The sequence below is a fragment of the Madurella fahalii genome, assembly GCF_045866475.1.
Source record: "Madurella fahalii IFM 68171 DNA, scaffold_3, whole genome shotgun sequence".
NCBI lineage: Eukaryota > Fungi > Ascomycota > Sordariomycetes > Sordariales > Madurella > Madurella fahalii.
In genome coordinates, this window is record NW_027263973.1 from 5,366,388 (window position 1) to 5,388,541 (window position 22,154).

The 22,154-nt window shown below is 58.4% G+C and overlaps 6 protein-coding genes across 6 annotated transcripts; 1 reads left to right on the forward strand and 5 right to left on the reverse strand.

Moving 5' to 3' along the window:
• Window positions 1-1,063: 1,063 nt before the first annotated feature.
• Window positions 1,064-4,261, reverse strand: MFIFM68171_06943 (uncharacterized protein; the record flags this gene model as incomplete). The annotated part of the gene is made up of 3 exons (XM_071062363.1): window positions 1,064-1,296; window positions 1,365-3,862; window positions 3,921-4,261. 3 exons carry the CDS (start codon window positions 4,259-4,261, stop codon window positions 1,064-1,066), a joined length of 3,072 nt encoding a protein of 1,023 aa, XP_070918464.1.
• Window positions 4,262-6,067: 1,806 nt separating this feature from the next.
• Window positions 6,068-8,945, reverse strand: MFIFM68171_06944 (uncharacterized protein; the record flags this gene model as incomplete). The annotated part of the gene is made up of 3 exons (XM_071062364.1): window positions 6,068-7,710; window positions 7,777-8,796; window positions 8,849-8,945. The coding sequence occupies 3 exons, from the start codon at window positions 8,943-8,945 to the stop codon at window positions 6,068-6,070; spliced, it is 2,760 nt and encodes a 919-aa protein (XP_070918465.1).
• A 1,827-nt stretch (window positions 8,946-10,772) lies between these two features.
• MFIFM68171_06945 (uncharacterized protein) lies at window positions 10,773-14,965 on the reverse strand (the record flags this gene model as incomplete). The annotated part of the gene is made up of 4 exons (XM_071062365.1): window positions 10,773-11,399; window positions 11,455-14,589; window positions 14,647-14,734; window positions 14,790-14,965. The coding sequence occupies 4 exons, from the start codon at window positions 14,963-14,965 to the stop codon at window positions 10,773-10,775; spliced, it is 4,026 nt and encodes a 1,341-aa protein (XP_070918466.1).
• Window positions 14,966-15,613: 648 nt separating this feature from the next.
• On the forward strand, window positions 15,614-17,085 carry RAD18 (E3 ubiquitin-protein ligase rad18; the record flags this gene model as incomplete). Its single annotated transcript, XM_071062366.1, has 2 exons — window positions 15,614-16,142; window positions 16,199-17,085. 2 exons carry the CDS (start codon window positions 15,614-15,616, stop codon window positions 17,083-17,085), a joined length of 1,416 nt encoding a protein of 471 aa, XP_070918467.1.
• A 232-nt stretch (window positions 17,086-17,317) lies between these two features.
• Window positions 17,318-18,776, reverse strand: MFIFM68171_06947 (uncharacterized protein; the record flags this gene model as incomplete). Its single annotated transcript, XM_071062367.1, has 2 exons — window positions 17,318-18,665; window positions 18,724-18,776. The coding sequence occupies 2 exons, from the start codon at window positions 18,774-18,776 to the stop codon at window positions 17,318-17,320; spliced, it is 1,401 nt and encodes a 466-aa protein (XP_070918468.1).
• A 750-nt stretch (window positions 18,777-19,526) lies between these two features.
• Window positions 19,527-21,944, reverse strand: MFIFM68171_06948 (uncharacterized protein; the record flags this gene model as incomplete). The annotated part of the gene is made up of 1 exon (XM_071062368.1): window positions 19,527-21,944. The coding sequence occupies one exon, from the start codon at window positions 21,942-21,944 to the stop codon at window positions 19,527-19,529; it is 2,418 nt and encodes an 805-aa protein (XP_070918469.1).
• Between the last annotated feature and the right edge of the window lie 210 nt (window positions 21,945-22,154).

Consider the following 22,154-nt stretch of genomic DNA (forward strand, 5'->3'; position numbering starts at 1 on the left):
CGCCCTCTCAATTCGCTAGCCAAAGTCTTCTGCCCTGCCGCCTGAAGCTGGCCTCTGGACCGTTTAGTCAGGTTGATCAGGTTTCGCTTCAACTCTCCAATCGCGAGCGGGAGTTGCGACAGCCGCGGCGGTGACCCGAGGCCTGGGGGTCGGGTTGGGAGGCCGGCCGCTGCTACCATTCTCGGGGGGAGGGACATGTTGCCTGCGCGCTTCCATCTCCTTCTCTTGACGACCGTCTTCCACTGCCTGAGCCCAATACCTAAAGAGCCTGTCGGCTTGGTAGACCATGGTGACGCTCTGGGGCTCTGCAAGGGTCGAGTCTCTGATGCCCACCTACCTGACACGAAACCGCGTGCATTCCGATGCTCATTTGGATGCCTTGGGGCGTAGAGGGGACCGGCTAGCACCGCGCTTGCCCGGAGGATAGTCCACGAGCCGAAATGGTCGAAGTATCATAGTAGTACTGTCCTTGTACATACACTAGAGGAACGCCAGTGGCCCGAGCGTCAGACCCATCAAACAAGCCTTGGCCGTTGTCCGGGCTAACGAACAGGGGAACAACCGGCAAGACGAGCCTCCTCGTCATGGAGCTTTATGCTTTTGCATGACCCCCGTCGTGCGTCAATCTACTCGTCCTTTCCTTCTTGGCACATATGACCATGGACGGGAGAAGACTCGGGATCCCGTGGGCTAGGAAAGGGTTGAATCGAATAAAGTCACCCGTCCACTGATAATCAGAACGATATTCCACCTAGGCGCTGACTCTCAGCTATCACCGTGCCCTGCGCAGCATGGTCTCCTCTAGTGGGTGCTATTCGTACAAGACATCGAACAAGCCTCTGTCGCTCTCTGTCGCCCAGAGCAGGGGTTCAACCCTAGAACCAAGCATCACAGATACGACTCCTCCCCCCATGCGACACTGTCACTACCCATTCCCGCCTCCCCACCTTCTATGTCTTTTCTCAACGAGACGCCATTAGTGGATGCACTTCCCTTGCAATTCGCCTCTCTGTCGCTCGGCCTTTTTGCGTGCCTGTGTGCCACCAAATATTCCCTAGGGGAATTAATCACACGCGCCCGCATCCACGTCCATATCGGTGCTCTCCCCAGTGCCAGACATCACCCCGTCGGGCCCTTCGCCCTGGATGACTTTCCCCCCTTCGTACGTGACCCTCCGCCAGCCGCACTCCTCCTTCGGATCCTTGATGAAGTCCATGGTGGGGAAGTAGTGCTCATTCTTCTTCATCGTCACCACCCACGGCACGCTGTCAAACGTCATAGCGCGGAGGCGGAAGTCTGCCGCGTCTCTGTCAGCGAACCCCTCTGCGAACGTAAAAATGAAGGGAAGGGGCCGAGGCGCTTACATGTGTTATCCGGAATCTTGATCACAGCCGCCAGGAACGACTCGAGGTCGGGCGTCGGCTTGCCATTGACGTGCGTGATAAAGTTTGTAGGTGCGAGGCCGTACTGGTAGGCTGGCGACCCGCGGGTTCTGGCTGACACGTACACCTCGCTAAACAGCTTGCTGATCTGCTGGCGGACGGCGTGGTGCGGCCGGTGCAGGATGGCGCCGCAAAACGAGATGGCCCGGTCCGTCTCAACGTCGTCGGCCGCCACCGTGGGAAGCTTGAGCGTCAGCTCCTGGCAGTCGCGCACAATCACGGCGTCGAGCTCCTCGTGCGAGTACATGACGTCCAGGTCCGAAATCTTGGTAATGATCTTGCCGTTGAGCGTGAGGAGCACGTCGCCCTCGAGCAGCACGTCGCCTTCCTGCTCCTGCCTCTCAAACGTGCGCTTCGTCACCATGAAGAGCTGGTGGTGGGACGTGTTGGCCAGAGAGACCTGGTGGATCCACTCCTCGGACACGCCCATCAGCCGGGCCTGCGACATTTGTATGGCGCGGAATTCGACAGACAGCATTCTCAGCTTGGGCACGATGCCCTGCTGAATCTTCTTCACTACCGGTAGCAACGTCGGCGTGGCGAGGCCAAGGTGGTACTCCTCGTCCCTATGCGTGGAGGGCGAGCGCTCACCGAGGTATGTGAGCCAGAGCGCCTGGACGGTGCCGTCTTGAGCGACGAGCACGCCGCTCCCGCACTGCCCGCTGAGACTCGTGTCCACTGTGATCGCGTCGACGTTGACAGCGCGGTATCGGGGCGCCCCCGAGTTTGCCGGTATCGTCACAGCGAAGATCTCGGTAACCGTCGTCGCTGCATGGACAATGCGTCCGATCCGGTTATATCCGATAAAATACGTCGACGCGCCCTGGGTGATCTCCTCGGCGCTCAGCCTGGCGCTGAGAACCGGCGCGTCAACAAGTTTCGGATCGTACTGGACGATGGCGTAGTTTTGCAGTGGGTGGAGGAACACGACCTTGCCCTCGACGACGATGGAGTCGGCAATCGTGATGCTAATGTCACAGAGGTCGTAGGGGACAATGGCTCTCGATATTACCACGAGACCCTTGTCTGCGTCGATGACGAGGCCCATGCCCCACTTGCGGTTCTTGGGGAAGCCGTCCAGCTTCATCGGCATCGTGCAGTTGACATGGACGAAGCTCCGGACCAGATCGGCGACGGCAGGGTGAGACGTGTGTTCGAGCTGGATGAATGCAGCCTTTCGAGGCACGGGAGGGACGGGAGGGAGCGGGTCCGCGAGGTTGGAGAAGTCCCACAGGCCCGTCTCGTCGTTCCTGACCGCCAGCTTCATCTTGCTGGACCAGTGTCGGTCGACGTAGATGATTGTCGTGTTCAACGTGTGCAGGTCGCGCAAGTGCTTGTATGTGACCACGATCCGGGCCTTGTCCGGAATGTTCTTGACCACCTCGATGAACGTCTCGAGGTCCGGCGTCTTCTTGTGGTCGACCGTCTGGATCAACCAACCGTTATCCGAGCTCTCGAACCGCCATGAACCACCGGCCTCGCATACGTACACGCCCTTGCACGCCACGCCGTACAGCCGTGCTTGCTGGTACGAGAGGCTGTGGAAGCTGCCGCCGGCAACCGAGACGAAGCGGTCAGGGGTGATCTTGTGCAGGTCGCCGACCTCGATCTCCACCTCGACCTCCTCGCCGCCGCGGAGAAGCAGAAGTTTGACCGGCGTACCGACGCTCGAATCCAGGATGTCGTCAAGCCGGATGAACTGGGTAAGCAGCTCGTCGTTGACCTTGATCAAGACATCCCCTTCCTCGATCTTGTTGTGCGATGGGCCCTCGGGCAGGACAATCTCGGCGACCAGCATGTTGGTCTCCTTTGGGAACGCCTTGCGGACCTGCGCTTCCCAGTCCGGGCTCAGACCGAGCCGACGGCACTCGTCGAATGGCTTGAGCAGGAACTGGCACTGGATGTCGCCACGGGTGATCGGCTTCCCTTGTTGCAGGCACTGCAGAGCCCGGAGCGGCCGGTCCAGCGGCAGGAAGTAGTCGGTCGAAGCGCCGTCTGCCCTGCCGCCCGCCTGCAGGGCGACTGCGTATCCGTCAATGTTGACGACGGGACTGCCAGAGCTACCGCCGCTGGCTGCGGCACTGGCCTGGTAGTAGCATGTGTTGAAGTCGCTGTACCCATCGCCGTACTCAGGCGCGTTGCGATCTAACCTGCTGATGACGCCTGAGAGGATGCTGAGCTTCTCGCCGGCATCGTTGCCGACGACCCTGATCTCGACACCAACTTTGGCAAGGTCCGGCCGCAGCGGGAGCGCCGCCACGGGCATGTACTTGATGGCTTTGGGATCGAACTTGAGGATGCCGAAATCGTGGACGGGGTCGCGGTAGACCGGGTAGGCGTCGACTTCCTCGTGGTTGTCGAAGATGCAGTAGCCCCAGAAGGGCCCCGAGCCGACGACGTGGCGGTTGGTCAAGATGTAGCTGCAGAGACGGTTAGGTCTGGGTACCCAATGCGGTTCTGGCCACGTGCGTATCTTACCCCCTCTCAGAATCGACGACGAATCCCGTCGCCTCGCTCGTCAGGGCCGGGTCTGTGTCGAAGGAACATGTCTGGCAGAAACGGATAGACACCACGTTCCGCACGACATTCTGGATCGTCGCCTGCCACTCGGCAGTGTCCGGGCCGGTCGGGAGCAGTGCCGCCAACCTGGCGTCCTCGTACTCTTCGTATTCGCCTTCGAAGTCATCATGGCGATCCGGCGTGTTGTCGCCGCCCGAGGACAGGTCTCCGTTCGGGCGGTGATGCTTCGGATGCCGGCCGTCGATAGTATGAGGCGGCTCCTTCCGCTTGGAGCGAGCAGTCGGATTGGCACCGTTCATGGTCGCTGTTAGACTGGGAGCGGCTTTGACGGAGGCGGAACCAGGCGCAGTAGCCGCGGCGGAAGTCGACAACGCGGACGAGGTGGGACACGTGCTCGGCGCGGAATACGCAACGGATGCACGAATGGAATGGCAACTGAAAATTCTGGTGCTGCGGTTATACAGCCACGACCAAGGCCGTCGCGTTGCGAGGTGCCGGCCAGCGAGGTTTGCCAAGGTTTGGGCAAGAGAGCTGCCCGTGGTTGTGCGCAATCTCGTGCAGACGAGAGGCGCTGGCCGCATTCACGAGGTAAGCGGCGGACCGGAGGACTTTGCTGGCCTCTGCGGTACGTGTTGGGCTCAATTGCAGAAACGTCGAGGGTCTGGATAAGAATCAATTCAGAGGCGCTTGAGCCGACGAAATCTTGTGCTGCCTTGCAGCCAGTGTCGCAGCGCAGTTCAGCTTCGCGGTTACCGGGGTGTATGCACGATTGGCGGGGTGCAGGCGAGGGGCATGGCAATAACAGGGCCTCAACACCGCGATAGATGCAAAAGCTTCATGACCCTAACGACTTGTATACATTTACAGAGGCGGCTTGCTGACTGTTCCAACGTCAGACGCATCGCTCTTCATACCCGCCCAAGCATCCCGTCTGAACCTGGGATGCCTGGAACTCTGGATTTGGATCCTGGTAACAGTGATCTTGTGCCCTGGTATCCATAACCCATCTCTGCGTCCCAATATCTTGTAGAGCCGCTCCCTGGATCTCGACACAGTTCGTATTACCGCCTGGCTTCCATTTGTCCCAAGGCCCATCAGCCGAGTCAGCCGGAGAAAGAAAGCCGTTCGGGGTTGCTGGTTTAGTCACTTACTACCCGTGCCTGTTTCAGAAAATCTTTTGTCAGAATTCCGCCGCAGTAATAACCAGCCCAGGGAATCTTGAGTCCAATTGAAAGGGTAGCTGGCTCCACCTCCTTACTGTGCCCAGCGGCTTGGTTCCGTCAAAGACTTGGCGTTTTAACTGGTGGGCAGCTGGCACAAGACTTTACCGCATTGTCATTTTGGCGGTTGTTGTTGCGACTGTGGTTCTATAAGGTATGTCAAGTCGGGAAGCGAACGGTCTCGGAAGGGCCCCCGGGGAACTATCTCTCTCCTGCCTACCTCTGATGGATGTGTTTCACCGGAAACGTACCATCTGTGCATCAAAACACGCAGCATTGCAGCAGAGCAGAGGCCCTCCATCGAAATTCAGAGCAATAGGAGCAGAGGCTGATCAGAACCGAGATTCCTGGGCGCGTGCACAACCCAACAAGATATTTACCATCTATGCCATTTTCCCATCAGCAATTCCACACCCCCCGGACTGAAATCGCTTTCTGTGCAGTAGCTGTATAGAGTGGGTGTCGGTGGGTATGAATCGAGCCGCGAGAAAGGAAACAGCGCCCTCTAAAACGCCAAAGAGAAAACTTTGTCCTACTCCTACAACACGTCCCGACGATGCCTTATACCAAAAGCTATGAAGAGGAAATTATGAAACCCCCGCTATGCTCAATGTCTTCCGGGGCCAAACCCAAGCCCTCGGCAACACCCTCTAGTGGTTTCACCCGATCGCCTAGCCCATGTCGCAGGATAACGCATTGGCAGGGTATCAATTACATACGCCAAGCAGAATATGGCTATAAATCCCGAATAAGGGTATCTGTGCGTCCAACCGACTCAAAAGGAAAACCCACAAGATGCCACGGAGACAGGCGGATATGAATAGCAATGGTCACACCATGACGGTGCGACCACGGCGCAACCCAACAAACTCACCGAACGCGGAACTACAGCTGCCTCTTCATCCGTTCCCGATGCTTCATATACTCCCTGAAATGCAGTTCGTGGTTATCGCACGCAGCCATCCACTTCTGCCGAATATACTTGTCCTCCTCCAGCGCCTGCAGATATTCCTGTGCGCCCGCATCGCCCTGCACCTTCAACCACTCCAGGCCGTTCCCCTCATTCTGCTTCTGCCGCGCGGCGAAGTGGCCCGTGATTTTCTTGTTGTAGCTATACCACCGCGCCATGTACGTCTCGAACTCTTGCACATATGTCAGCCATGCCGGCGCGCTGAGTTTGGTCCCCGGGATGACTAGCCCCGGAGGCGGCCGCGGAGCGGGAGGTGGTGGGGAAATAGGCCTCGGTTTGGGGCGCTCTTGGGCAAGCGGGAGTTTGGCCGACGGTCTGCTCGGAAAAGGGAGATTCGAGCCAAGGTCGGCGAGCGAGCCCAGGCCTGTTGCCTTATGCGCGAAGGGCTCGACGTTTCTAAATTCGGAGAACATGGGCCGGAGGAAGTCTTCGCTGTCTTCGGAACCGGCCGTGTTAGGGTTCATGCTTGGCATCTTCAAGTTGGCGCCCAGCTTGGGGTCGGGGTTGACGCCGTTGACGTTGCCAGCCCGCCACTCGGGCTTGGTGGGCTCGACATGGATGTTCCGGGCTCCGTTCGTTGGCGGAGCCGAGGGCTCAGGGGGCGGGGTATCAATGTCCATAGCGTTGGGACTCCTGTCCCCGTCGATACCGCCTGCTGTCGCGCTTGCTTGGCCTCTTTCCTCGCCGCTTGTCTCTTCGTCCTCCACCAAACCTGCCGTACCCGCAGTCATCCGGACTGGCCGTTGCTTCTTCAGAGGCCGAATGGGTCGCGACGGCGAAACCGAAGACTTGCTGGGCTGAGGAGGCTCAAAGACGTGGGGTCCAAATGCCTCTTTCCAAGCCTCTGGAACAAAGTCTCCCCGCTTTTGGCCGCTCTCGTTCTGCTGGGGGTTCTGCTGGGGAGCGCCAGCGAATGACTCACTCGACGACGTGAATTCGTTTCTGAGCGGTGACTGATGGCCACGGGCACGGTTTTTCGCTCGGAGGAAGCCATCCTCTGCAGCCGATTCGGAACCTGCGCTGAACTGGAAATTTGCGCCGCCCTTCTCGTCCGCGACGAACCGCGTGTTGATGTTATCAGCGCTGTTCCGGGTGAAGCGAGCCTGCTGGGCTGGCGAAGTCGGATCGTCATCAGGGACCGTAAAGCTAGCAGTGTGAGTCATGTCAGCATGCTTGTTGATTCTATGCCCGTTGCTTTTCGGTGACAGCGCGCTATCTTTGGCCGATGGTGCAAGTGGCTCGGGCGGTTGATGGCCTTTTCTCCCTAAGAGGAGCTGCAACTGCGCATGTATGCGGCTTTCAAGCGTATTAGGCCCTGGATTTGGCAGCTCTCCACTGGGAGTCGGCGCCGCCTGTCGCGCCGTGTGTTGCGCCGTGTAAGCTGGAAAGCTGGACCCTTGTGCACGAGTAGTGCCCTCACCAACACGACTGCTCGAGTGCGGTGCTTGGGGCCGTAACCCGGCGGGATAGCCTGAACAATAATCGCGACACTGAGAGAAAGCAGAAGACTCATACACTTTAGTACCGTAGCCTGGCTGTGCCGAAGGGCCACTGTTCACTGTTGCCGAAGAGTGTCTGTTAGTAACGCAGAACTCTCTGGAAGGAGATGCCATAGGCCACTTACCATTCGCACCGCTGTTGACAGATGAGGTGGAGCTGTTGGAAGCAGGGAACGTGGCGGTTGCGGGTGCCGAGTTCGTTTCACCTACGCGAGGGCTATACCGAGCGCTCGCCCGGGATTGGAATTGGAACGCTGATGGTCTAGGTTCGGTGGGCCCTGGCGTCTCGTTTGTCGATCGCTTGATGTTTTCCGAACCCACGCTGGCGCTTCGTGGACGGGGAGGGGGCGTTGGTGGTGCTTCATCGTCATCTTGGAATTTCCGCGCGCCATCTCTCATGCTCTTCGTCCGGTTGAGCGGCTCAAAAGGGTTCGTCTTCTCCCCGACATTCGCAGAATAAGGCGTACTCTGGCGGCTGTCTAAGAATGTTTTGCCGGGATTTGCATTCGGTGGATCAACGAAAGCGGACATTGGCCGGGGTCTTCGGGCTTGAGTTGCACTCTCGCCGGATGTGGTAGTGGTGTTCACGTTATAGTGCTGGTTCCTTACCGGCGGTTCGTCTCCTGCCGCTGATGCTGGAGCAAAGCCAGTTCTCCTGGTCCCAAAAGGCTCTTGTCGTCTGGGTTGAGCTGCATTCCGGGGGGCTGCCGTCTCCCGAGCCTTTGCAGCCTCTCGGGCTGCTGAGGCAGCAGCGGCAGCACTGGGCTGACTTGTCTTGGGCTGCGGCCTCGACCGGTTCCAAGCATCCATGTTCGCCTTGAAATTTCCATTCCCCGCCTTCGTCTTGGAGGCATGTCCCCAGTCCCAGTACCGTGATCCTGCCGTCGTCGCAGTCGGTCGCGGTGGCATTGGTGGTCGTCTAGGTGGAGCGCCATACTTCTGGTTGACTTCCTGCGCCGTGTTCTGCCAAGGATTGCCCCTTATCCCAGAAGCTGCCGAATACGGCTTTGTCCGTAGGCGGTAGGCGTCGAACTTGGACTTGGTGACGGGGTCGGTTAGGATCTCGTGGGCGGCTTGAATGACCAGGAACTTCTCCTTGGCCTCTTCTTCCTTGCCCGGGTTGCGGTCGGGGTGCCATCTCAGCGCTATGTGAACCCGGTTAGTACTCGATTGGGGTCATGAGAGGGTCGGACCCACCAAGCTTCTTGAATTGCTTCTTGACCTCAGTAGCATCTGCCGTCGCCGGCAGTTCAAGATCGGCATAATAATCGCGCTCGTAATCCAACTTGACCATCTTGGCCTCCTGCGGTATTGACAGAAGGAGAAGACAGTATAGACAGCTGTAGTGACACCCGAGTAGGTCACCTCATCCCCGTCGAGCCTGAATCGCCTGCGTTCTACTCGCCAAGCAGATAGGTCCGGCTGCGGGCGTCGTCGCTTCTTGCACGCACAGATCGAAACCAGAGGAAGGTATGCCAGGGGTGCCAGCGGCGCGATTTGCCTAGATCCTCGACCTGAACCAGAGTCCCGAGCGAACAAGAGGCTGCCGGCGGCGGCAAAAAGGGAGGAAAGGTCGGTGGTCTCGAGCTATCTTGTGTTTTTCACAGGGCGAGTTGGTCGGGCACGAATCGGCTGTTGTGACGGGCGAATCTGCGCTTGTGGTTTGGCGTTCAGTGTCTTTGGCTGCGACGAAACGTCAGATGTGCGGGGCAGACCGACCGATACAGGATCGAGCGATAGAAATAGGCCTTGGTTCAACAAATGTGGGCGGCGCGTCGCTGCTATGATAAGGCTGCAAATGGACCTGCCTAGAATGTGTCGCGTTGCTTCTCAAGATGTTGTTTAGCCGCAGCGCGGACATGTGCAGGTTGCCGGTTGGCTTTGTGCAGTCAGTTGACGGTGGCTTAAACTAAACACAACAAAACCGGCCCTGACCATCTGACGGGGGCACAGCACGATGAAAGGGTTCACAAAATGTATGGGCTCTGTAAAGTGGGACAATTGAGCGGCCGCAGGAAGAGAGCCAGAGTTTCCGGAACCAGCTCGCGAGCAGACTGAATAGAAGATTCGATGTTCGATCATTCCTCTCTTGGGGAAGAGTTTTGGGTCGAGGCCGCTCAGAGACAAACAGATGTGGGGCCTTTACAGCTGTCAAGGGCAACTCGGGGATTGGGCCAATATTAGCGTCTCCACTAACCGGCAATGACGTACTGGGGTGCCTCCCTGCCTGGACCCGTGAATGCGTGACACGCCTGGAGTGGCAGGAATGACGGGGCCCAAGATCTCTCTGGGTCTTTTCCTCGGGCTCTGATCTCATTCCGTACTACAGGTATGTCACTGATACTGCTTCCGCGAGAAGCGGTGAGATCCTACGAGCGCGCGAAGTTGCATCCTCCTTACAGTTACCGTTAGGTCGGTACCCGGAATCCGAGTTGCCAGGAGGTCCATCCGAGAGACTCGGTTCTCCAGATCGGTGAACACAGCCGCATAACAAACAAATGGCTTTCACCGGCTTTGCGGTCTCTATGAGCAACAGACGACCATGAGACCATGATGAGCAATCATAGGTTGCATGTGGGGGCCAACAGATGCCTTCAGGCCAAGGTCCCCAACAGAGATGCTGGATGAATCAACCCCAACCCTATGGGGAGGTAACCTGCTGGAGCGCTTTGTCTCGCCACGTGCCAAAACCTACGAACCATCCCAGATTGTGATAGCGTGCCCAGCTGATGAGTCTGCAAAGCCCTTGAAGCACAAGCTCATGACCTGCATCTTGCTGCATCACCTCGCGCAAGTCGGAATGCACGTAACTAGCAAGTTGTCGGTGAGATCTTGGCAACGCACGATTCCCAAGTCAGCGACACTCTGACCGAAACTGACATCCAAGTCCATTGATGCGATTCTACCCCGTACCATTCCCCCCGCCCCCATTCCCTGCCCTTGAACCAATCTCCAGAGACGTTTCCATCCGACCTAATTATGCTGACAACCGCCTACGCCTAAGGAAAGGGGAAGAAGGGAAAAAAAAAAAAAAAAAAAAAAAAGCAGAAAAGAGGCCCAGGAATCAAACCCCATATTAAATTAGAGTTCCCACTCAAACAGCGCCACTCATGCAAGCCTCCTACGACATCTCCCGACTCAACTCATACGACCACCCGCCCTCGCGCCGCATCTTGTCCCTCGCCTGCATATCCTTCTTGATATCATCCTCAGTAAGCCGGTCTGTCCCGCTCCAGTTGGCACTGCTGGTGCGCGCCCGGAACTTGTGCCACCGATCCTTGCTCTTGTTAAACACCTCCTCCATGTTGAGCGGCGCCGGCGGACCAAACACCTGCATCGGATCCACGCGCTCCTGAGCCAGTATCGCCTCCTTGAGCGCCGGAGACTCCGCCCAGGACGCGACGCGAATGTGCGCACCCTCATCGTCGCTCTCGTCGTCGGTTTGGATATCGGGCAGCTCGATCGATTCCCCGTTCTGGAAGCGCGGCGATGACCGCGCCACCGATTTGGCCGACTTAGGCATGGTGCCTCCCACCGGCCGGCCAGGAGTCTTGTGGGACGGCCCGGCGGCGTTGGGGTTCGGCGCAAACGGAATGGTGCCCTTGGACAGCTGAGCCATGTCGAGCGGATGGGCAGCCTTGGCTTGGCTGTTGTGTTGCGCCGTGACCGTTGCTTTGAAGAGATCCCTGCCCGCGCTGGGCGGAGGGTTGGCGTAGCCGTTGCCATACGTGGCCTTGGCCGGCAAATCCTGTTGTTCCAGAGTTAGTATCTTGTTGTAGGGGCTACTGGCGATGGCGACTTACCTTCTTGAAGCCCCCGGATGGCCTGACCGGCGGCTTGATAATTCGCTGGCTGTCCATCATGTCGATGTCCTCGTCAAACTCCTCGCTCATGCGCATGCGCTTCCCCTCCTTGGATGGGAAAGACGGCAGCGCTCGCTGTTGCTGAGACCTAGAGCTTTCTTCGTGCGGATCGTGCTGTAGCGGCCGCTTCCCGTTATTCGAGAGAACCGTATTCACAAGCCGCCCGTCCTGATGCATGGTCGAGCCCAGCCGCGACGGTGGCCTCATGGGACCTTTGTCGGCTATGCTGTAATCCGGAGGACCGTTCGGCTGTGATCTGACGGCGGGCGGAGGCGCCTTGGTCTGCTTAGCCTTCTCAATGGCGGCTTTCTTAGCCTGGGCCGCTTTTCGTTCTTCCTCTCGTTGTCGCTCAGCTCTGCGTTCTTCCTCCTGCGCGGCGCGCTTGCGCTCGAGTTCGCGTTTTGCGTCACGTTTCCGTTGTGCCTCCCGTTCCTCTTGCTCCTTCCGCTTGGCGGCCACTTCAAGTGCCTTTGGGCGGCTGGCCGAAGAGACGGAACTCTTAAGACTCTGGAGGGAAGGCTTCGTGTGAAGAGAGGCCTGGCTCGCCTTGCTGTTCACCTGTCTCTGAGAGGCATTCGTCTGTTGCCCTAGCGTCTCCTGAAGGGTGGCCGCCAGAACACTATTCGAAGGATGGAACTGAGAATGCTGAGAGCTGGTTGTGTTCACTCGGATGACTGTTGGGGCCTGCTTAGACTTGACCGGCGCCTCCTTTGTGGGCTTGACTGGTCGTTTCCCCTGCGCCCTGACCGACGATGCGGTTGTAGGGCGCGGGATTGAGGGAGGGGCGATGGTAGATGTGGCATCTGGTATGTCAAGGTCGAGTTCATCGGATAGCGCGGCGGTGTTCTTCCCCTCCTCCCCGGCCTGTCCTTTCGTCTTACCGGGAGTGGTCCCCGTTGTCTTGGGCGGGCTTCTGGGGGCTCGCTTCAGCGGAGGCCCCGGGGTCCGGAAATCACGTGCTGGGGGTTGGCTGTGCGTCTGCGTAGCGTTTTCCTGCTCCTTCTGGACGGCAACCTGGCGCTCCATGGCTGCAATCTTCTCTTGCTCCTTGCTGAAAACACGGGCTTTCTCTCGCTCCTGTTCACGAGCTTTTTCGAGTTTATCCATCTGTTCGGCCATCCGTTTTGCTTCCCTGAGCTCCTTCTCCTTCTCCTTATCTTCTCTGTCCCGTTCCTTGGCTTCCCGTCGCTCCCTCTCCGCTGACGCTCGGGTCCTTCGTGTGCTATTGCTACGGGTGGGACTAAGCGGGGCGGACGTGGCCGAAATTTGCTGCGAGAGGTCCGGATATACGACATTATCCGCTGTCGAAAAGGACTCGATAGAGGGGCCGGGGTGATATCCTAGCCTCGAAGTCGAAGGAGATTGAAGCAGGGACGATTTCCCTTCAGCACTAATTGCTGCGCTGCTGGCGATCAAGCCTTTGGAGCTCTTCAATAGTGACGACAGCTTGTTCTTGACCTGTTTAAGCGGATTGTCTCTAAATGTCCGGGTTGGGGACCTCGGTGGGCTAGCAAAGCCGTCCTCGGCTACAGTGGAAAGCGCTGGGTTCGACACAGAAACGGTCTTCTTTAGCGCAACATCGTCCGAGTCGGAGCTGAGCTGATCGACAGTTGGGAAGGACGGGACAGAAGCAGATTTGGTGTGAGATGGGGTACCGGCCGTCCGGCTAGGACTGTAGGGGGTTTTGCCCGGTGAGCCTGGCCTGCACTTGGGAAACACAAACTCATTGCCTTCTGCGGTCTCCTTTCCGGTTAGATCCTCAACATTTTCCGAGGGTTCCTTCGAGGGCCGGGGTTCTGGGCCGGAAGCGGTCACAGCCTTGGTCGGCGGGGCAATCCAGTCATCGTCGTCATCCGAGGGAAACGCTCCGGGGGCAGCCACGGACTGCTTCGGCTTCGGCTTCGGCTTCGGCGATGCCAACCTCTTGATATCCAAGGCAGAATCCACTTGCGATTGGCTTTGCGCAGTCGACACGCTCTGCTGTAAGGGCTGCAAATTTGCAATGGACTTTGACGGCCTGGGACCAGTTGATTGTGCTTTCCCAAGCATATTGATCTGATCTTGTAGGCGCTGTGTATATGTCTTGGTGTGCTCGGCGGTGGCATCCTTCTGGAGAGTAAGCTCATCATCGACGTCCATTTCATCGTCTTCGTCGTCAGCCGGATCCGGGCGAGTGACATGACCCAGGCTCTTTCCGCCGGTATGACGGTTGTAGTAGCTTTGACGACTAAAGTCGAGGTGGCTTGTCCTGGATATGCGCGCTCCACTGATGCTTTTCTTGGGACCCAGCGGCTCACGAGCCGGCAGGGAAGCAAAGTTCAGGCTGCTCTTCCGGACAATTGGTCTGATCGGACTGGAGGCATCCGACGGCGACCTGGCATCATCATCAACACCAGCCTCATCGCCGTGGCAATCGCGAGTATCCTTGAAACTCTCGGTGGGCTTCGGGAAACCTTTTTGCGGGCTGGAAGAGGGCAATTTTTGAGGCGACGACTTTTGCGGCGACTGAACGACTGGTGATCCCATCTTCCTCGGCGAGGGCGACCGTGGAGACATGACAGGTAACCGAGTGCGGGTGGCGAACGGACTGCTGGGCTGTTGAATTGCGGATGACGGAGTTGGAGCGACGTTGGCTGTCGCGTAGGTCGGGGCCTGCCCTATCTGGTCGTCCTTTGCTGATTGGAATGTTTCTTTGGCAGATGCAACTGAAGGACTTGGCTGTTCTACTGGTGCGCTGGGCATTGAGAACTCTGAACCCGCCGCATCCACCCCGCGCTGCGGGCTGTCTGACATCTCAATATCTTTGTCGAATTTGTCAAAGTGGTCCAACGGTACGCTATCCAGAGACTGGCTGCCATGATAACCAGAGTCTGCTAGCGAAATGGGAGCCCGAGGCTCCACCGGCTGCGGAGGAAGGACCACTGCTGGCTTGGGCGGGCTAGCAGGGCGGGAAGTTGGAGGCTCGGGTTTGTCCTCAGCCACCTGAAATTGAGGGGTCCGAGGTCGTGCGAGATTTGGACTCGAAAGGGCGTTAGGTGCTCCCTTTGGCGTAGCAGAGAATACGTTAGACAGAGGCTGCGCGAAATTTGTTAGCAGGCGACGCGTCTCATAAGCGGCGGCCAGAACACCCACCATGCGAATACCAGGATTTGCTTTCCTCACTGTTCTCGGCGTCTTCCCACGCAGTTTCCCCGGAGTCTTGAAGAGCTCAGCGACGTTCCTATAGGTGTCGGTTAGCGATGCGATGGCAAGTTGGTCGAAGCCGCGACACGCACATTTGGTTCTCGGAGAATATCTCAGCCATGTGCTCGTTCAACCAGTCCATCTCATTGCGCGCAGAAAAGGAGAACTCCTCAATCTCGGAGCGCGCAATGCTCAGCGCCGAGTCCCTCTCTTCCGCGACCCATGCCGCCGACCCGACCTGGAGACGCGGGCCTCCTCGCATCGCCATTGTCGTGGTTCTGCTCCTCTCGAGACGGATGTAAACAATGCGAGGAATGAGATGAACAACGAAAAGGGGCTGAGTAATTGAGCGACGTTTATCAGTCAAACTAGCAAACCATGGGAGAGGGATTGCAGAGAAGGCCGATCTTGGTCGAAAGCTTGGTTTTGGAGCTGGCGGGCGGCTTGGCCGGGTTGCGAATCGAACTCGAAGTTGTGGGTGTCGGCGGGCCGTCTGAAAGCGGTTAGGCATTGTTTTGATTGTCTCCCGAAATGGAAAGGTCTGGGCTGAAGAGTCAGGGTGGGGTACTGGGAGCCATCCTGACGCCAGATCACGTGCCGGGATAATGAGGGCTCCGCACACAGTGCATTGATTGGAAGAGGAGGCAGATCGGCCAGATCAATCACGACAGAAGATGCCCAGATTGGCATGGGACTTCAGTGCGGTCACAGTGCGCTGAGAGTGCGCATACAGTACAAAAACCGCAGGAAGTTCGTGGATCTCACTTCGCGCTTGAAAGAGGCGAGTCGCGTCTGCCAGCGGCTCAGCCTGCAGATTCGGTGATATCGCGCAACGAGCCCGGATCTTGGGTGCTCCGAGTTGAGCAAGCTGTTTTAGGCTGCTCATTGCTTAGAAAATCATTTGCTCCCCGCCAAAATGGACGCTTTCAACAGCGAAGCCTTCGATGTCCCGGACTCGACCGACTGGCTTGGAACACCGCTCGCAGATCTCATGTCCGTGGAGCAGGCCTTCCGCTGCCATGTGTGCAAGGACTTCTACAACTCACCGATGGTCACCTCGTGCAACCACACGTTCTGCTCGATATGTATCCGACGCTGTCTTTCGGTCGATGGCAAATGCCCGTTGTGCCGGACACTCGACCAGGAATCCAAGCTGCGTGGGAATTGGGCGCTGCGGGAAGCTGTCGATGCATTCGTCAAATCTCGTGCTGCGCTGCTACAGTTTGCGAGAACCGCGGCCACTGCTGTTAAGTCGAGCTCACCGAAGCGTAAGGCGACGGAGATGGACGGGCCAGGAGAGGCGGCACAGGGTAACAAGAGGCCCAGGATGACAACAAGGTCAAGCAAGGCGAAAGCGGTGGAGGCGACTGCTGCGATCATGCGCGAAGAGGTTGATGTACCCGAAAGCAATGACGCTGCGAACTATGAACCCGAACCCGAACCCGGTAAGTCTTGAGGGTCATCCTGTCCGTGCTAGACCACTAGACTGACTTGCTCTCAGACGATGGCCTCGTTGCATGTCCAATCTGCTGGGCCCGGATGAAACCATGGCAAGTAGACAAGCACCTCGATACCTCATGTCCGGAGTCTCCACAGCCAAAAAATGCCTCGACATCTACCTCAAGCAGCCGCGGTGGCAGTAGTTTTGGGACTGGTCCGATGTCCTCCGCGAACTCGCCAGCCCGGACAAAGGCCCCAGAACGGCTGCCAGCGCTAGCGTATTCTATGCTTAAAGATACCGCGCTTCGCAAAAAAATGACCGAGCTGGGGCTCTCCACAAGCGGTCCGCGTCAAATGCTGGAGCGGAGGCACCAGGAGTGGGTAACGCTCTGGAACGCCAACTGCGACTCGGCCAGGCCAAAAAAGCGCTCTGAACTCTTGCACGACCTAGAGGTATGGGAGCGGACGGTGGGCACCCGCGCGCCGACCATGTCGAGGGCCGCCAACATGGGAGCCCAGATTAGAGACAAGGATTTTGACGGGGCTGCTTGGGCTGTGAAGCACGACTCCTCGTTCAAGGATCTGATTGCGAACGCGCGTAGGTCAAAAAGTAAGGTTGAGCAGAAATCCCGAGAGAATAGCCTGCCCGAAGAAGGTCCAAAAGGACCGGATTCAGCGCAGGACCACAGAACGACGGCGACTACTCCAACGGCTCAACCAATACCGAGTTTCCCAAGGGCAGCCATGGATGGCCTCGGGGAGCCGCCATCAAGCCAATCCGAGCTCCCGGATTCCCCATCGAAAAGCGGGGGAGCGTCTACGCACGAAAGCAACAATAATGTTAACATTCTGGCAGACCCAGGGGTGTTGCTTGCGAAAGAGCTACCATGTCTCTCACGGGCTGGCAGTATAAGCTCGCCTAAGGAACCAAACCGTGCGCCTTCCTGAAGTCACGGAATTAACGTGGAATTTGGGAGCGCTGTAGTCATGTCCTATACATGACAATATACTCTAGTTTATCTGATACCCTGTACATAGATGACAGGCCTCCAGAACCGGGCGGCCGGGAGATACCGAACCTTCGTTGCTCATGCATTGACTAGAACCATAAAATTAGAATTAGCAGCCGTGTTTTGTGCACCGGAAAGGATAGGGAGGTGGCTTGTCAAGTAGCCCGCGGCTAGGGCCGCTCCTCCAGGGACATCCTACTCATCATAGCTTCCACGCTTGCCTCGGCCTCATTTCCTTGTTCCCGTTCCCTCCGCTCGGGCTGCACACCATCAGGCACCTTCTCGACAACCTCGAGTCGCTTCCGCGTTTCCTCGGCCTCCCTCGCCTTCTCGGCCTCACGGCGCAACCTCCCCGCCTCTTCGACCTTGTGCCTTTCTTCGAGTTCCAGCGCCGCCATCTCATCCTCAATCTCTGCCTCGTCTACCACTACCGACCCAACCGACTCGGCGAGAATGCTGCTGACCTCGTCCGTAGCCGCCATCTGCTCGCGCAGACGGTCCACCACCTCCTCGACGCGCTCGGTGCCGCCAATTTGCGCATGCAAGCTCCGTAGCGCCTCGGCGCTCGACTCCATGACTCTGACGAGTTGCACGTTGTCCGAAGCCTGCTCAATCCTAGCCGCTACCTCCTCCAACTGATTGACCGTCGCAAACCGCCGCTCCAATGTCGACTCGGCCAGCTTCTTGGATTTGAGCGCCGCCAGGGCCGCGACGCGGTTGTTTTTGCCGACGGCTTGTTTGGCGGCTGCGGCGAGCTCCTCGATGCGCTTGCTAAGCAAGGCCGTCTGGTGCGTCAACGACGTGAGCAACTCCTTCAGCTGCGCGATCGAGACGTCTTCTTCTGTAATGGTGGCAGCCTCCTGGGCCCCAGGTGCCTTGATCTTGACTGTACTCCCGTCGTAGAGGATCGCCCCTTTGTCGCGTGATAGAAACTTGAGCAGCACCTCCATATCCGTCTCCGAAAGCTGCCTCCCGTCTACGAGCTGGTCATTAAACGTCCTGTAGAAGTGCGCCTTGGAGAAAGTCCTCTCGAACCGACTCTGCTCGGCAGCAGCAACGCCGTTTTTCTCCCCAAACACCTTCCCCGCCTCTTCTACATTAGCTATCACGACAAACTGCCCCGGCTGCAACCTATCACTCTTCAGCATATCCGCGACGCCCAGCTGTCTCATCGTCCACGCCGCGAGATTCCACACGGACCAGGGCCGTCGGTATATGCTTTCTTTGGCGGCCAAGAACTCGCTTAGCGGCATCAGGTCCCTTGCGGCGAGCGCCTCACGGACAACTGCGCCAAGAGCGAGGGGGGGGCCGTACTGCTTGGATTCGAGCGCGCGGAGGAGCTGCTCGTCCGAGTGTAGGACGAACAGGTCCGCGGTTGCTCCCCGTCCGCGTGGGGCGCGGCCCGAGCGGACGATGCGCGCGAGCGCCTTGCGCCATGCCGACACGTTCGCTTGGTAGCCGTCTGGGTTGAGGGTCCGCTGCGTCTGGAAGTCGGAGTAGAGCGCCGGCAGGCGAGCTCTTGGAGCGGGTTCGTATGTCAGTGGCCTTAACGAAGAGATCGGCTATGTCAACTCACTTCCTAAAGGCAGGTTCGTGTTCCACGAGATACTCTAATAGTGATTCACTCATGGTTCAATAATGGGGGCGTGTGACGAGGGAACAGGAAAATTAGATGGTCCCCTCAATGCGGCTGCGGGAGCAAGAAGGCACAATGACCTGGAGGTCCTGGGCTGCCTCGACGGAGAACACAAAGCGACGCGCCTCAACCTCCAGGGTTGCGGAGACGAACCGAACGGCAAAAGACCGGTCAGTTGTGGCAGGCAGAAACGGCAGGGTCCCAGTGACCGGGATGCTCGACGGCAACGCCCTTCGCGGCCCAGGCTGGTTGGTTGACGTTGCCTGGCAGGTTCAAACAATGACGTGAAGGGACAAGCCTAAGCCGACAGAGAGGCTTTATCTTATCAGCGTGCTCCATCTGTTTCGCTGCGGCAGGCAGCTGAATGGCGGGGCGCTGTGACCCTGGGCGACCACTGCTCAATTCAGCGCGATGGTTCTATGTAGAGTAACTTTTAGCGGCCATCAAACCCCAAAGATGACGGGAGCTGATGAGAACCTCCAGGCTTGGCCTGCTGTGGCCACTGAGACTTGGGCTGAACAAAAAGCATAAACGCTAGGGAGAGAACAAGCCGGACGGCCTGGCCGAGGACGATCTGTGTACAGAACAAGAGAACTAGACGTTACGCCGCTCCGCCCCCAGTTTGGGGATTGTAGATGATCCATTTGCAACGCCAACCCATGCTAGTCCAGAGTTGCTGCCTTGTCTATCTCGTCGTTTCTATCAACAGGATGACGGGGCGAAGGGGCCTTCCGCCCGTTTATTTAACCAAACCCGTCCTTTCGGGCGTCCTCGGCATCCCCAACCTGATTCAGGGTGTTCAGAGGCGCCGACTCTAGCGTCGCAGCACCCCCTCCAACCGGATTAATCATGCTAGCCCTCCGTGACCGTCTATTATCCAGCGTCTCGCTCTCTTCGTCGATCGGCAGCTCTGACTGAGTCTGCTCATCCCCCATATCCTCTAACCCCACGTTCATATCGACCCGTAACCCTTCCTTAAGCTGATCGTTGAGATGGGCCAGGAAATCGCTGGCCACAGCGAAGTTCTGCACGCCACACTCACCGGGAAGAAGCCCGTACATCTTGCGCGCCTCGTTTAGGCACTTCTGCGCTTGAACATACTTGCCCTGGGCGATCCACGCCTCAGCGCCGAGCACGCTCCAGAGGGCGGATTTGCGCCTCCGGCTGCCCCAGGCCTGCGTTCCGGCACCCTGCTTGGAAGCGTAGCAGATGGCCATTCGTTCCCTAAGCAGGGCATCGCCGACCGAGCCCATAAGCCGAGATTCCAACACCCTAATGCCCCACCGGACGGCCTCGTCTATCCCCGAGCCGCCTCTGAGTCGCAGGAGCTCCAGTGCTAGCACGATGCACCGCACAGCGCCATACAGAGAGTTGCAGCGAGTGTGATAAGAGTAGAAAGCCTGCTCGAGCATCTGGTTGATCGTCTCGATGCGCGTCTTGGATGACATGTTCTGCGGCATGATGAGGAGTGCCAGCGCGGCCATCTCGTTGGCCGCCGCGTGGTACTTCCATGCCTTGTCATTCTGGAAATCGCTGCGCAAGAGGTCGTACGTCGACATGGCGAGCTTCCAGTCCCTCAACATAAAGGCAAAATCCGCCAGTCTCCGCATGATCGCTTCGGGACTGTCCGGCCGGTAAAACCCCTGCAGGTCGTAATTGCTCGACGAGCCGCCACCGCCACCAGAAGAGTTGCGGCTCGAACTGCCAAAGGCCCACCGCTTTGACAGACTCATGAACCGTCCACTGATGCCCCGCCGGCGCGATGCCACCTGGTCGTTCCACAGCGAGACATTCCGCTCCATGGTAGGAACCACCGACTGGGTAACCATCTCACGCACAAAGGTGCGTATTGCCGTAGCGTCCGACTCGAAGATGTACGTCGTGGGGTCCTCGAAATCCTCCCGGATATCGCTCTCCTCGATATCGGCAAGCTCCTCGGATGCCGTCATCCAATCGCTCCGTGGGAGAGGTATGCTGTCGTCGTCCGTCTCGGCGCTCTGAGAGCTGCGAAGCCGCAGCAAATGACAGTGCAAACCGAAGTTCCGCTTCATCTGCTCGAACAACGCCATCGACTTGGTGATGTCGCCGTTCTCCTCGTCGTGAACTAGTATGTAGTACCGGAGATAGTCCCCATCCACCCAGACCGGTAGCCTCTTTTCACCTTGACTCGTTTCCTTGTACAGCCTGTGCAGAGCCTCAATGGGCGTCGGATTCCTTGAGCTAATCGCCATGACGCAGGCCACTGGATGTGCAAACGATTCGTGACACGCCAGCGGGATTCCGGAGAGCAACCGCCGCAGATATAGTGCATAGTACGGCGATGTATGCTCTGGATCCAAGCCCTCTTGCCTCATCGTCGTCGGCGTCGACGGCAACGCAGCCTGAGCCGTTCCCACGTACGCCTCCTCTGCATACCTCAGATGCCTCTCCACGACCCTCTCGACCTGCGCGATCAGATTCCCCCGCCCGACCTGCTCATGCGCCACACCGACACCTCCGTTGCCGGGCGTCGGACCCCTCACCCCGGACCCACCTACTCCGGCAACCGGTTCCGGCTCCTCTACATCACCCCCGAACCGCGTAAACCTTAGCGCAAAATCCTCCCACGCCCTCGCGCCGCCGTTGCTGTCCCTAATGGTCACCTTCCCCTGGACCCGCTCCCCAAAGGGCCGCAACAGCTCCCACAGTCCCCCGGCAAAGCCTTTTTCCCTCACCAGCCCGTCGGCATCCTCCGAGGCGTGTATCGCCACGTGCGGCACGAAGCTCTTGAGTATCAGGTTCAGCGGATCGCCCGGGTTGTCGGCCGCTCCCGTGTCCAGCAGGGACTGCTGCTTAAACGGCCCGCCGCCAAAGATCGAGCCGGCTAGGGTTATCGTGCTCGCCCGGGCGGGAGAGCGGGCGGGCGAGGCTGACCGGGAACCGGGCGGGGTGCCTATTAGCGTCGAGCGGAAGAGGGAGGCAGCGGAGGGGTTGGAGCGGCGGTCGCGGATGGGGAAGGCGGACGGTAGCGAGGCTTCGGACTGAGCGAGCGGGTGCGAGTCGGAGGGGAGCGACTGGCGGACTTTCTGTAGACGGAGGCTGCTGTTGATGGAGGATGCCGAGGCCGCTAGCGGGAGGGGCTGGACTGGTGACGTGAGGTGGGCATCTTCTGGAGGCTGCATGAGGTGTCGCGAAGAGGACAGAAATGAAGTTGCCGTAGTTGTGTCTCCAAGACTAGGTCCAGAGTATGGCCCGGTGGCGATCACAGCTCAGGGTCGACGAGTATTCTAATGAAAAGTGCGCATCGGTGGAAGAGAGCACGGCAATGTGCAATGTGTGGTCTGTGTTTCGAGGCTAGAATCGACGTTGGCGCGACTATCGAACCGAGTGAT